Source organism: Sorex araneus, chromosome 4 (assembly GCF_027595985.1).
Source record: "Sorex araneus isolate mSorAra2 chromosome 4, mSorAra2.pri, whole genome shotgun sequence".
Taxonomy (NCBI): Eukaryota; Metazoa; Chordata; class Mammalia; order Eulipotyphla; family Soricidae; genus Sorex; species Sorex araneus.
Genome location: NC_073305.1, coordinates 157,482,782 through 157,496,345, shown reverse-complemented (window position 1 = coordinate 157,496,345; position 13,564 = coordinate 157,482,782). Strand labels below are relative to the sequence as shown.

General features: G+C 39.7%; 1 protein-coding gene across 5 annotated transcripts in view; it reads right to left on the bottom strand.

The window, feature by feature from the left end:
- AKAP7 (A-kinase anchoring protein 7) overlaps window positions 1-13,564 on the bottom strand; it is a 130,228-nt gene that overhangs the window by 28,738 nt on the left and 87,926 nt on the right. For 2 of the 5 annotated variants that reach the window (XR_008629777.1, XM_004609041.2), the window contains exons 1-2: window positions 6,023-6,271; window positions 2,940-3,008 (exon numbers count right to left, since the gene is read on the bottom strand). The exons of 2 other annotated variants lie outside the window; for them this stretch is intronic. Coding sequence is in view for 1 of the 3 variants with exons in the window: in XM_004609041.2 (XP_004609098.1) it covers window positions 2,940-3,008; window positions 6,023-6,071 (118 nt within the window). In the remaining 2 variants the exon portion in view is untranslated. Of the gene's footprint in view, window positions 1-2,939; window positions 3,009-6,022; window positions 6,272-13,564 lie in introns of those variants that run through there. One more of the 5 variants, XR_008629778.1, reaches the window with a different exon arrangement.

Here is a 13,564-nt window from a genome sequence, read left to right as displayed (position 1 = left end):
CACGAAGTGCTGAGATCAAATTCAGGACGTACTGCACACAAAGCATGCTCACTCTGAGAGCTATCTCTCTATCCCGATATGAAAAAAATCTGCATGTGCATCAGATTCCCCAATCCTTGTATATAAGACCCCCAGGAAAGAAGACAAAGGGTCAGGTGACTTCTTATTGCTGACAGGTCATCTGGACAAAGATCACAGCAGTCGGTGGGTGACTGCACAAAGGACAAGGGAAAACCCTAGAACCTTGGTATTCCCAATAAAAAGTGATTCAGCACTAATCACCAACTCCAGAAAAAAAACTAAAAAGGTCTAAACAGCAGTAGAAAGAAAATCCAGTTACCATACAATCTAAAACTGATGAAGGGAACCATAGTGAGAAGCTAAGAACGTAAACTATTATTCCCTGATGTTACATATTTAATTTTAAAAACAAACCTCTAGATAGATATTATTTAATAATGGAAGATACGATAATCCTTAGTGAGTATGATGAGATATTTTATATTATACACCATTACTGCTGCTACCACAATACTACCCATAATAATCTTATGCAAAACAGTGTCTCAGTTAACATAAAGCATTCCTGGCATCAGCAGGCTTCAGTGCTCCAGAAAGGGAGCAGGAAAGAATGAGCTGCCAGCAGGGCTAGTTTGCTACCATATCATTCTGTAGCACCCGTGGAAGACTACTGCTGAGACTCTGTCAAACTATTGGCTTTCTCCACTTTCCTTCTTTTTTTTTCTTTTTGGGTCACACCTGGAGATGCTCAGGGCTTATTCCTCGCTCTGCACTCAGGAGTCACTCATGGCGGTGCTCAGGGGACCATATGGGATGCTGGGAATCAAACCCAGGTCGGCCACATGCAAGGCAAACACCCTCCCTGCTGTGCTATCGTTCCAGCCCCCACTTTCCTTCTTTTGTCAGACAGTTGAGAAGCATTTGTTTTCTAACAATTTTGAGAGCTCTTTTCCAAACAATGCTTGCATTGTACCTACGTCACAATGTGCTGTTAATAAGCTTAAAAGATGAGGAGGAAGAAGGACACCATAACTATATTTTCTAGTTTCTTAGACCTAAGAGACAAATGGAGGGAGGGTGTTGGGAAATGAGTGAACATTCAAGATCATGATAGTTGACCCTACTTGTAAAACACAGATGTTGAGTTTATCCGGCATCATAAAGATGTATGTGCCGGGTTTCCTATTGCTAGATCTGTATTCTTTGTATAGCAAGAACTGCATGCTAAGGAACAGACTGTATATTTTTAAATGAGAGCACTGGTTCTGGTGTAAGGCTGTGTCCCTTACATGTGAACACATTTCTACTTGTCAAAGTAGAAAAAGAAATACTATTATTCAATGATGGGAGACTCAATGGCCCATATTTCTTGGGGCCTGGTGCTTTAGCAGCCAAATAAGAACCTATTGAAATGTCTCTGTGGAACATTCACCAATCAAAGTTCTGGTGAACCAACATTAACCAGAGCAATTCCAAATTCTGTCCTCTGTATCAAACTGTAAATAGGGAAACAACTGGCTGACTTCAAGCCATCTGAAGAAGCTTCAACCCCTACAGCTCAAAATCTCTACCAGTTTCCCTCAAGACACTCAATTGAATTTGTAATAACTTGCAGTCTTTATCTTTGTTGTTTGCTCCCAATTCCATAGAGAGACTTCATCATGTGTGCATAATATAAGCTTAACTTTGGGGATACCCTACCCCCTAGCCAGGACTGTTTACAGAATCTTACCATACTGCTTGATTGGAATTATGTACATAAAAAGTGGAAAAAATGTGTGCATTGTTGAAGCACATACCTATAAAGATTTAAATATGTACTGTGCTAAAATAAGTGGTTTCTTTTGAGTCTCACAGAATATAAGAGCTAGAATGAACAGAGATACCAACGATTATAGGCACTAGGTATTTCATACCTACACTGTCCCTAGGAATGGCTTCTCATTCTATGCCTGACTACCTCTGGTGACCAAAAATTGACTACTTCTTGAAGCAGTATGATTCACCTTTGGAAGATCACCTATTTCATTCTACACAAGAACAATGTATTTCCAAATTGAAAAATTTTTAATAGAAAAAGAACAAGTAAAATGGTTTCTAATTTGTTACAGAGTAGCTGCCCATTATATTACTGTTATCTTTTGAGATTTATTTAATCAGATAATAATTGCAATCATGGGGACTAGAGCAGATACATCAGGTAGGGCATTTGCCTTACATGCAGCTGCCCCATATAGTCACCTGAGAATGTCAGAAGTGATCCTTAAGTGCAGAGCTAGGAGTAATCCCTGAGCATCACTGGGTGTGGCAAGTAAAACCCTCAAATAATAGCAGTGGTCATCAAGTCTGTGAATAGTAGCTTGCAAATGGACAGTGCCGTTAGAAAGCTCACTATGAGAAATTAGGTAATCAAAGAAAACAAAAGATATATATAGGGAAAAAAACTATATTTGAAAATATCTATAATAATATCTAATATTAAGAATGCTAACTATGAATCAAAAGACATGTCCCTATGAATTAAGAGAAAAAGCACAATCTTCCAAGAAAAATACACTCATGGTCAGTGTAATCTATTGATTATGAACCAAAAGTACAGTTTGTGAAAATGACCAACCAGAGAGACTGAAACAAAAAGGGTCTTGCTGCTTAGTGCTATAATCAGAGGTAGATTAATCCTGATAAGTTCCACCATATTTGTCCCTAACCCATTACTAAGACTTCTGGCTATTCAAGCACTTAACCTGCTATGCAAATTTGGGCCCCTGCACAATGATTGAATTTTTAAAAATCAGTTTTCTACTGGGAGATTAAAATAGCGGCAATAATAAGGCAATTAAATGAGAATCCCTTCATCTCCCTACCACCACCACCAAAGAGCAAAAGCAAGGGAAAAGACAGGATGGCTGGGCTCTTACCACTCTCCCAGCTGGGTATATCCTTTCTGTATCTCTGCAGCACTGTAGAGGACGGGCTTTCCAACTCACCTGCATTTTGAGAATGACATCCACAAATTTAAGCTGTCACCCAAACCTCAATTAAGTCTCTATAATCTGAGCGGCCCTTAGGAAGGGATGCCAGAACCATGACATTTCACAGCAAAGTGCATAGCATTCCCAACTGTGTGCTCTACTCCAGTAGGATATGCAGTTCAGAGCAGGTTAACAAGGCATCCAAGAGAGGGACACAAAGAAGAGTAAGAGTAAGGGGATTTCTCTACAATCTAGTAGCAAGACCAAAAACATCGGCCCTCCAGATATGTCCTACCAAATACCTATTCTGGTTCTTTTACATGTTATTGACAATAGACTGTATGATAGGTAATGCTAATTTACACGTTTCTTGAGGTATGCTGGCCAATGAGTTCCCCACTAATTTTTTTCTCCCCAGAAAACAGCTGATGGGGTGTTCTAAGTGAATGTGGCACAGATTAGGAGAAGTAGAAATGATGACACAGAGACAGATGAAAGAACAAATGAGGCGAGAATGGGGAAGATTAGGGGAACAGCAGGGGTGAATTGTGAGGGAAATGGATACAAAGGAATTATTTCTAATCACCTTTTACATGTTTGGACCAGAACTGCACTTCATACAGTGTTCTGTCTTCATCTTTTGAAAAAAAATGTTGGAACTTAAAAAGTAAAAGGACCTGGGCCAGGAAGAAATCTCGGCCTGCTGCCTGCTGAGAAAGCTCAACAGGCCGGAGCATATGTTTTGCTGGGTTTGATCCCCAACACCACATGGCAACCCAAACTCCACTGGGGAGACTGGGGAGTATCCCCCAGCTCTGCCAGGTGTGCTTTCCTTCCAAAAAAGCAAAACCCCCAAATAGTGTATAATTTATTCCTTCCAATCAATACTTGCAGTTACTGTACATTAAACACTAAGTTTTCATTTCCATGATTCATATTAGAAATTTGGAGGCTAGAGCGATAGTACAGTGGGTAGGACATTTGCCTTGCATGCAGCTGATCCGGGTTCAATTCCCAGCATCCCATATGGTCCCCCGAGCACCACCAGGAGTACTTCCTGAGTGCAAAGCTAGGAGTAACATATCGCCGGGTGTGACCCAAAAAGCAAAAAAAAAAAAAAATTTGGATAAGGAACTGGGAGCCAGTATAGCCAGGACATGGGCGTGCACTTAAACTTGGCTCCATCCACAGCACCAGAAGATGCTGTAAGTATCTGTGAGGATCACTGGATGAGGCCCTGGAGGCCCTGAGTACTACTGGTATCACAGAACCCAGCAAGCTCACATGAACCATTGGTTGTGATGGCCAAGTATCTCCGAGAGAGCCCTGGAGCCTCCTGGTCACCACAATCTGGAAGGTCCCCTCCTTTTCCCCTGCAGAGGGAGAAGGAAAGAGAGAAAGAAAAAAAAACACTAAGAGAAAAGAGAGAGAGAGAGAGAGAGAGAGAGAAAGAGAGAGAGAGAGAGAGAGAGAGAGAGAGAGAGAAAGAGGGAGGGAGAGAGAGCACGTAAATTCTTTATTTAGTTAAACTATTCAGTTTGGGCCAAGAAGAGAAAAACTGCCTAGAGAGAGGATAAGAAGAGAAAGAGAAAAGGAAGGAATTTCTCCTGGGAAACCTGGAATGGTGGGATCAAAAGCAGAAAAGGTGAAGGAAATAATTCCATCCTTGTCCATGCCAAGGTTTTTCAGGTATGAGTGATCCCTGTGAAATGAATCAACCAACCAAAATCTATAGGAATTACAAATATTCTGGAAAACATCTGAAAAGTTTCACACTGCTAAACAAAGGCTGGTACTCTTTTTGAGAAAGTGAACAGTTTAGTTGTAAAGGCATATCAGGTTTTAAGACCAGGATTACTGCATGTTGTACAGAATAATTTTTCTAAGTAAAATTCAGATATCAGCTCTGTTTAACAATCAAATATTACAAATTCTCCCACCATTTATCCCAAATGATTCCCCGAAAGATTTCTTGTCAAAACTTGTTTATTACCCAGATGAATTGGTGCAGGTTGTATATTAATTTAAAAAAAAAACCAACTCTGCCCCTTAGGGAAATGTTATTCCTGAGGAAAAATGAGCCGAAATTATAAGCTAGATGAAGATGTGTGAGTAATTGAACTAGGTCTTGCAAGATTCTGAAGACCTATTTAAATTTACTTAAAGCACTAATGTGACAAAACAAGGTAGCTCCAGATTTAAGAAGTATACCTGCCAATATTTTATAAAAAAGAAAGTAAAAAACTATTAATAATGGGGTACAATTACTGGAAGGGAAATTCTATTCCATGCACTAATTAAAATGCCCATACTTGCATTTACTAAAGCTGAAATATAGACGAAAGCACATAGTCACTAAGGAAAAATTTCAATGCAAATGCCATCACTTTAAGTTCTGTTTGCTGGGCTGTCAGCAGATGTGTAATCTGCCTCACATTCATTTTTTAAAAATATGCAATGAGGAAGCTGAGCTACGCGACTTATTTGGAGTGGCTTCACAGTCACACCTGAATTTCCTCCACGAAGAACAAAGCAGAGGACACACGAAAGTAGCTGCAAATGTGTAATCTACGTCATTTTAGAGCCAGCTTTACTTCTCTCTGTTATTGTTACTGAGGACTGCTCTGAAAAAGATTTCCTCATCAGGTATGAAAAAATGCATCTGATTTGTACACTATACCAAATTGTATGCCATGATTGAAAGAAACTCAGAACTCTAAACTCTGCATTAGGTAGTGTGGAAAAAAAAAAAAAAGAGCTGTAAGATTACCAACAGAAGAAAAGCAAAAAGGAGTTGTCTATTTTTTTCCCCAGTATTTCAGATTTCTAACATAGCCTATGTATTGAGTTACTCTACTTTGACAGTTAATTATTAACTGCACACCTATCAATCATTTTAAGACATGCATAGTCCCATTTTCCTGCTATCTTTGCCACAAGATTTAAAAAGAAAGGAAAACTAGCCCTAGGAGACAATCACACCAAATAGTCAAGCACTTAGCATTCTGCACAGTACAAATCACACTTACTGATTTTTTCCTCATCTCTTGCGAAAGGAAAGCAGCAGAGCTGGCCCATGGCACTGGTGCTGTCTTTCCTTCCCGCTGCTCTTCTCCCAGGGCACCCCAAATAGAAACTGCAGTTGATACCACGGTCTGCGAGCACACCCTGCCTATTTCACTCCCCGGAGCAGCACACAGCGCTCAGAGAGCCAATGCACAGCCGGAGAGAGAAAGGAGCCGGGGAACTGGCTGTGGCGAGCGGAAAGGCTCCACCTCCCTGTCCTCCAGCAGAGAGCAACTGCTCCGGGACTGGCCTCCGTAGAAGTGGGCAGATGCTCGCCTCTCTCCCACCAAACTGGGAGCCCTCGGCCCTAGATCAGCACCCGGAGCCCGCTGGGGCGCTCTCTGCATCATTGAGAAAGGGAATGGAGAACAGACCACCGTGAGCTCTTTCTCCCACCCACAAATACTGTAATTACACGAGGGGATTCAAAGGGGAAAACATATTTTCTTTCTGCTCTCCAAAGAGGAAGAGTTTTCTTGGATCCGCAGCTTTTTGTTTGTGGTCTGAACAGGGGACCGGTGACTGCAGAACGTGGGAAGCACACATCTAAAGTAACAAACTGCATCAAGACGGGCAGGTACCGGAGGAGGACTGATTGCTAGCCGCACTTTGTGGCATCTCTTTTCAAGTAAAATGACTGCTTTCTGAACCACCACTTGGTTCCGCAATTAATGCATTTAGTCAAAACTATGAAAACTGAGCTGACAGTACTAAATAAATCAACAGCCCTGAAAATGCCCCTGTCTCAAGAAGCATCACTGAGGAAAAAGATGAAGGATTAATAGTGATCTCTTTCTGAATGAAACCACAAGGTGGTTAAGAAAATTCAGGGTCAGCAAAACAACAAATTTCGAGACACGGTATATATATTTTGAGCTTCACAGCATGGGATCATCAGTTTCATGCTCAAAGTCTGTTATCATGTATAGGGAACAACCTTACTTTAAGACACTGTAGGCAATGAAAGATAGCTCTGAATGCCAGACATACATTTAAATCACACTCTACTCCTCCACTTCCTAGCAAGGTAGACACATACACATGCCTATTTACCAGGAGTTGGAAGGCGTGGGCACTGGATGATGAAAATTTTTGGAGGTTTTGAATGCACTATGTCTGCTGATTTCATACTCAGCTGAACAAAAAGAATGTGAGGTCTGCAACTCTGCACGAATTGTCAATTTTCTTTATCCTAGACACTATTGACTGTGTTAACAAAGAGAAGTAGCTGCAGAAAACACCCTTCTTTGAAAAAAATAAACGACTCCTGGTTTTTCCCAATTACTAACATAGCTGTACTAATAAAAACCTTTAGGTAGAGGAAGTCTGAGGTTCGAATCTCAGATACATGGGGCATTAACAGGAAACTTTGATCCATTTGTCTGAGTTTCAATATCTTCATCTGCTAATAGGTTCAATTCATCATAACATTATGTTTTAATTTGTTGTTGCAAAGTAGATAGTGCGGAGGAAGAAGGAAAGAAGAGAACAGCTCGTCTGAGAACGGAATCTATATGTATCCCACTCCATCTAGCACCACTTAGCAAATTCTCCTTTTCCAATTTCCTGCCCTGAGAGCTGCCATCTTAAATACTGGGTATACATGCATCCTAGCTAGGAAAAAGTGCCCTTCACTCAAATTCAATGCCCGGGGAATGACATATTTTATTTTTGGTTTTGTTTTCGGGGGGAGGGCTGGGGGAATCACACCCAGCAATGCTCAGAATTTTTTTCTGGCTCTGCATTCAAAAATCATTCCTGGCAGGACTCAGGGAACAGTATATGTGAGGTGCGAGGATCAAACTCAGGTTGGCTGCATGCAAGGCAAGTGCCCTACTCGTCTCAGAACTATCCTTTTGGTCCCTGGGAATAACATTTGTGACCAATCCTCTCAATTTCATCTTACTGACTCTTCTGTGCTGGTACAATAATGAGTAATATGTAACTAAGAATAAAATATGTGGAATATTAACAAACAAGGCAAATGAAAAATTAAGGAATACAACAAAAACAATTCCTTGCATTGTACACCTTGCAGTGCTTGGGCTTGTTCCTGGTTCTGTGTTCGGGAATTATTTCTGGTGGTACTCTGAGGACCCTGGTCAGTTGCACACAACACAAGTCCTCCCACACAATACAAGGCCAAGCCCTCTATAGTCTAAGGTAGCTATACTATCTCTTCAGCCCCTCATTGCCAAAACAAAACAATTCTTAAACTCTTTAAGAAAAACATAGTGGTTACTAGAAATGAAGTTTAAGAAGGTGGGTGGAAAAAGTAGAGCCGTTCAATTTGATATGGTGAGAGGAACAAGAACTCCAGGGAATGGGTGTGGTACAGTATATAGGTACATAGCAAAGAACCTATACTCTCAAAAAGCACAGAGCATTGCAGACTATATGCAAATAAAATATAATGACATTAAAATTCAAAAGAAAGGTAAAGAATAAAATACATAATACGTATCATTGCGTAAGTAATACATCTATATATTTGCAAAGGGCTAGAGCATAGCACAGCAGGTAGGGCATTTGCCATGAACGTGGCCAACCCGGGTTCGATTCCTTTGTCCCTCTTGGAGAGCCCGGCAAGCTTCTGAGAGCCTGCAAGCAACCCATGGTGTATTCGATATGCCAAAACAGTAACAACAAATCTCATGACGGAGATATTACTGGTGCCCACTCAAGCAAATCGATGAACAATGGGACGACAGTGCTACTGCACTATTTTGCAAAGAAACTAGACTATGATGTTAGGCCTTTCTCATAAGCATCGCATAAGTTAGCCAGAAGTAAAATAGCAGGTAAGGTATTTGCTCTGTATGTGGCTGATCCTAGTTCAATCCCTGGTACCACAAATGATCCTCTGAGCACCTTCAGGAGTGATCACTGAGCAAAGAGCCAAGAGTAAGTAAGCCCTGAGTACCCTAGGTATGGACCCTCCAAACCAGAAAAAGACAAAAAGAGCGAATCAACCACAAACAGGTTGAAAAACAATATGGACGTTTAAGTTAAGAATCTTCAAACTGGCTTTTATTTTTTTTTTTTTTTTTTTTTTTTTTTTTTGCTTTTTGGGTCACACCCAGCAATGCACAGGGGTTACTCCTGGTTCTACACTCAGGAATTACCCCTGGCGGTGCTCAGGGGACCATATGGGATGCTGGGATTCGAACCTGGGTCAGCCTGGGTCAGCCTGGGTCGGCCGCGTGCAAGGCAAGCGCCCTACCCGCTGTGCTATTGCTCCAGCCCCCAAACTGGCTTTTAATAACACAAATAATTAGCACACTGTTTAACCATGCAGACAGGGTTAGAGTCTGAGATCATCAGCACTCAGACTGAGAACAGGCGTTAGTGCCCTATTGTAGGTTTCGGGTTACTCTTATCCCAGATGGCCTTCACATTGCACTCTTTGGCTTTTTTTCAATAAATTTGATTCAATAAATATATAACTAAATTTGATTTCATTTCAACATATTTCACTAGTTTTACTGTATATAGATTCTCAAATCAAAATAGCTGGAATATGTCTATATCTGGATGCTTGGGGGTATTTCTTAAGGAAGAAAAACATACATGAACTAGATATAATGATGAAAAAATTTCTAATAGTTTCCTGTCATTACATTCGCTGCCACTTCAAATGGCAACAGCTACGCTTTCAGGAGGATCTAGAAAGTGGTTACTTTTCTAGTTTCTCTGTAATATGGTAGCATATACTTTAGTACAAAATATGTCTTTCACCCGTCCCTAGTTCACAAAAGCAATCAAATGGCAAGGAGAATTAATAATAAATGTTATGTGATATTTTCACAATATATACAAATATTAAATCATTATATCCTATATCTGAAAACAATATAATTATATATAAGTGACATTTTAAAATGAACTTTAAAAACATGAATAAAAACTAAATTTACTGATTTTCTAGATGTCAGGCACTTGGCTATTTGTTTTCCATTTCACTCATTAAGATAATTTCAGTACTAATGAAGTAGGAACTGTTATCCCCATTTTATAGACCAGAAAATTAATCTGAGAAAAGCATCATTCGCAAAATCTCTCAAAAAATACGTGACAATACTGGTATTTCAATCTGTTTGGAGGCATAAGTCTTTGGGCATCTGATTCTACAGTTCGATACTGTGAAATATAAATTGTCTGCAGTATCATCAGTTATGTATTTTTTTTTTTTTTTGGCTTTTTGGGTCACACCTGGCGATGCACAGGGGTTACTCCTGGCTCTGCACTCAGGAATTACCCCTGGCTGTGCTCAGGGGACCATATGGGATGCTGGGATTTGAACCCGGGTCGGCCGCGGGCAAGGCAAACGCCCTACCCGCTGTGCTATCTCTCCAGCCCCCATCAGTTATGTATTTTATGAATTTTATGTATTTTGTGAGTTTGCTAGTTTTAGAATAATGTGTAGAAATGCTCAGGTTTTGTCTCTAAGTCCTTTATTAATGCTACTAGAGTGCTATAATCCTATTTCAAACAAAGGACCGAGAGACAGGTCCCTGATTGCAGCTTCCTGCCATGCATGGAGAGAGAACTTGATCTAGAGCACAGATATATCACAATAACCCTGACAGCTATCATCTTCCAGGAAAAAGAAAAGCAAGCAGCATCCACATGCAAACCCTAAGGATATTAACTGGGTTTTATTAGGGAATTAACAGAATCCTCTCTGAAATATATAGTGCTCTTCCATAACTGGTTTAAAATTTAAAAGAAAGTTAACCTCATGAGCGGAGGGGAGAAGGCAGATGGAATAGAGAAGGGATCACTAAGAAAATGATGGCTGGAGGAACCAGTTGGGATAGGAGATGCATGCCGAAAGTAGATAATGGACTAAACATGATGACCTCTCAGTGTCTGTGTTGCAAGCTATAATGCCCAAAAGTAGAGAGAGAGTATGGGGAATATTGTCTGCCTTAGAGGCAGGGGGAGGGTGGGAAAGGGGGAGTATACCTGGGATATTGGTGGTGGGGAATGTGCACTGGTGGAGGGATGGGTGTTTGATTATTGTGTGATTGTAACCCAAACATGAAAGCTTGTAACTGTCTCACAGTGATTCAATAAAATTTTTTTAAAAAAGTTAACCAGAAAAAATAAAAATAAATCTGATGTCTTTACAAACTTAAAAGCCTATTTTTTTTTCATTTTTTCTTTCTCATACACCTGATCACAACACAAATCATGATTAGGATGTTTGCATTTTTATTTTAATAGTTAAAATGACAGGAATAAAGCTAAAAAAAAGTAGAAGAGGTATCAGTTACTTCTTCAGGTACTCTGAAATATTCAAATAATTTTCTGTTATGAGAAAAAAATTCTTAACTATGATCCCTAACTTGATTCTTCAACTCTATTGGTTGATAATCTTTTCAATTTATAACCAAATATTACACATTTAGATTCCTCAGGAATTCTGCTGTAAATGTCTGATGTGAAATAAAGAACAAATGGTACTGTAAGATTCTGACCCTAAGACCACACAGATTAGCATCTATCCCGAGATATCCAGTTCATTAATTTAAAAAAAAAATAAGTTTCCACAGGTGGTAAGGCGTTTGCTTTGCACTTGGCCAACCCAGGTTCGATTCCCAGCACCCCATATGATCCCCCAAGCACCTCCAGGAGTAATTCCTGAGTGCACAGCCAGCAGTAACCCCTGTGCATCGCTGGTGTGACCCCAAATATAAAGAAAAAAAACTACATTTCTCAGAGATGGTAATAGGACAGAAGGAAAAGAAAAAGCAAATGTTCCTTATTTAAAAAAGTAGAGAAAAATGAAACATTACAATCATGGTGTGAGGGAAATTTTTCTTTTACTCTGCAAATACTGAAACTAAGCCTTAGAGGACATGCCCAAAGCACAAAAGAAGATTCTTCAGGAATATTTCACTATATAGCACGTGCACACACAAGGAAACTGTGATGCCAAGAAAAGCAACAATTTCAATAAAAATATGTAAATTCAAAAAAATATGCCTGACAATTTATGGAAACAGGCCTCAAGAACATCAGGATGTCTGGGAATATATCACTAGTGTTTTATGTTGACACAGGGGTGCCAAAAGACAATTACTCTGAAACTAAGAAAGATTGGATAAACAGATCCATTGCAGTATTCTACTTCTTGGTGTTGTTGCAAAACTAAATTTCAATTCCAAATCAACAATCCACTAATTATATCTATCCCCAGACCTAACAGATGACCCGCCATTGTTTAGCCTCTGTTGCATCTATGTAGACTTTTTGTAGCAAAGGGCAAGGTTCTGAAACTACAGTAATTATTGATATTTGAAAGTTCTTCTTAGGAACGTTTGTCTACAAGGCAAAACAAGCTTGTTATCTCTGTAAAGCTCAATGTTAAAGTACCATTTTTAACTGCCATACAAAAGAATTTTGGACTGTGAAATTCGATATCCAAAAAGGTTTTCTAAAGCATTATTTATCAGACTTCTTCTCTTTTCAGAGCTTTAGTTGTTTTTTCCTTAAATCTGAAAGTGAAAGGTAGTTGTACTTGAAATTGCCATATGCTCTATAATTTAGGTATGTGATTGGAAAGAGAATGGTTTTGTTTTTCCCTTACAAAATACATACCATATGCAATGTGTGTGCATTTAGGGAAAGGAATGAAACAAGTACACAGCTGGAGTCACAAAAGAAGTCCTTACCATTTCATGACAGCCATTTCTCAACTTCTGCTGATGCATCCCTCAGCACCAGTTTTCAAATGCCTCCCCCATGCTTATTAGCCAGTCACTTCTTTTCTGTGTGTGCTTCAATCTAAAACATGGTGTATAGCGGAAGCTTTTTTATTATCTGATGGAAATAAATTAGGAAGGAGAATTTAGTTCCCTGTTCAGAGAACAGACAGCAGCAGAGCTCTTGAAACTTGAGATTGGAAGGACTGGCAGATAACAGATCTCATATTCGGACATTCTGCATTTATATGATGCAGCTTTTTTTTTTTATCAATTCAATTTGATTCTAATTAGCATTTATCAGAAACTTAGTATGTGTTAAGGTGATAGTCAAATTAGTTCTTGAAGGAAAGTTGACACTCCGTGGAGTCAGAAGCTTAACTAGGGTCGATGAGAGAAAGCTGCTATCAAAGAGGGCAGGGGGCCACCTGGTAGACACAGCATTCATCCTGGGGAAATCCTTGTCTACAGTCTTCAGCGATACTCCTAAAGGAAAACCAAGGCCAATAATATCATTTAATCTCGGCAGATACTGCTCAGTCCTACTTTTTATCTGTTCTTTATGGGCATTAGTGACAAAAACTAACACGAATTACTTCTTCAAGAACATATTCAATGCTTGGATGTTAAGATCACTTCCTCTCTCTCTCCTCTCTCTCTCTCTCTCTCTCTCTCTCTCTCTCTCTCTCTCTCTCTCTCTTTGGAAAGAAAAACCAAAGGCTTAATCTGCTAGCCAGTACTTGGATGTTAAGATCACTTCCTCTCTCTCTCTTCTCTCCTCTCTCTCTCTCTCTC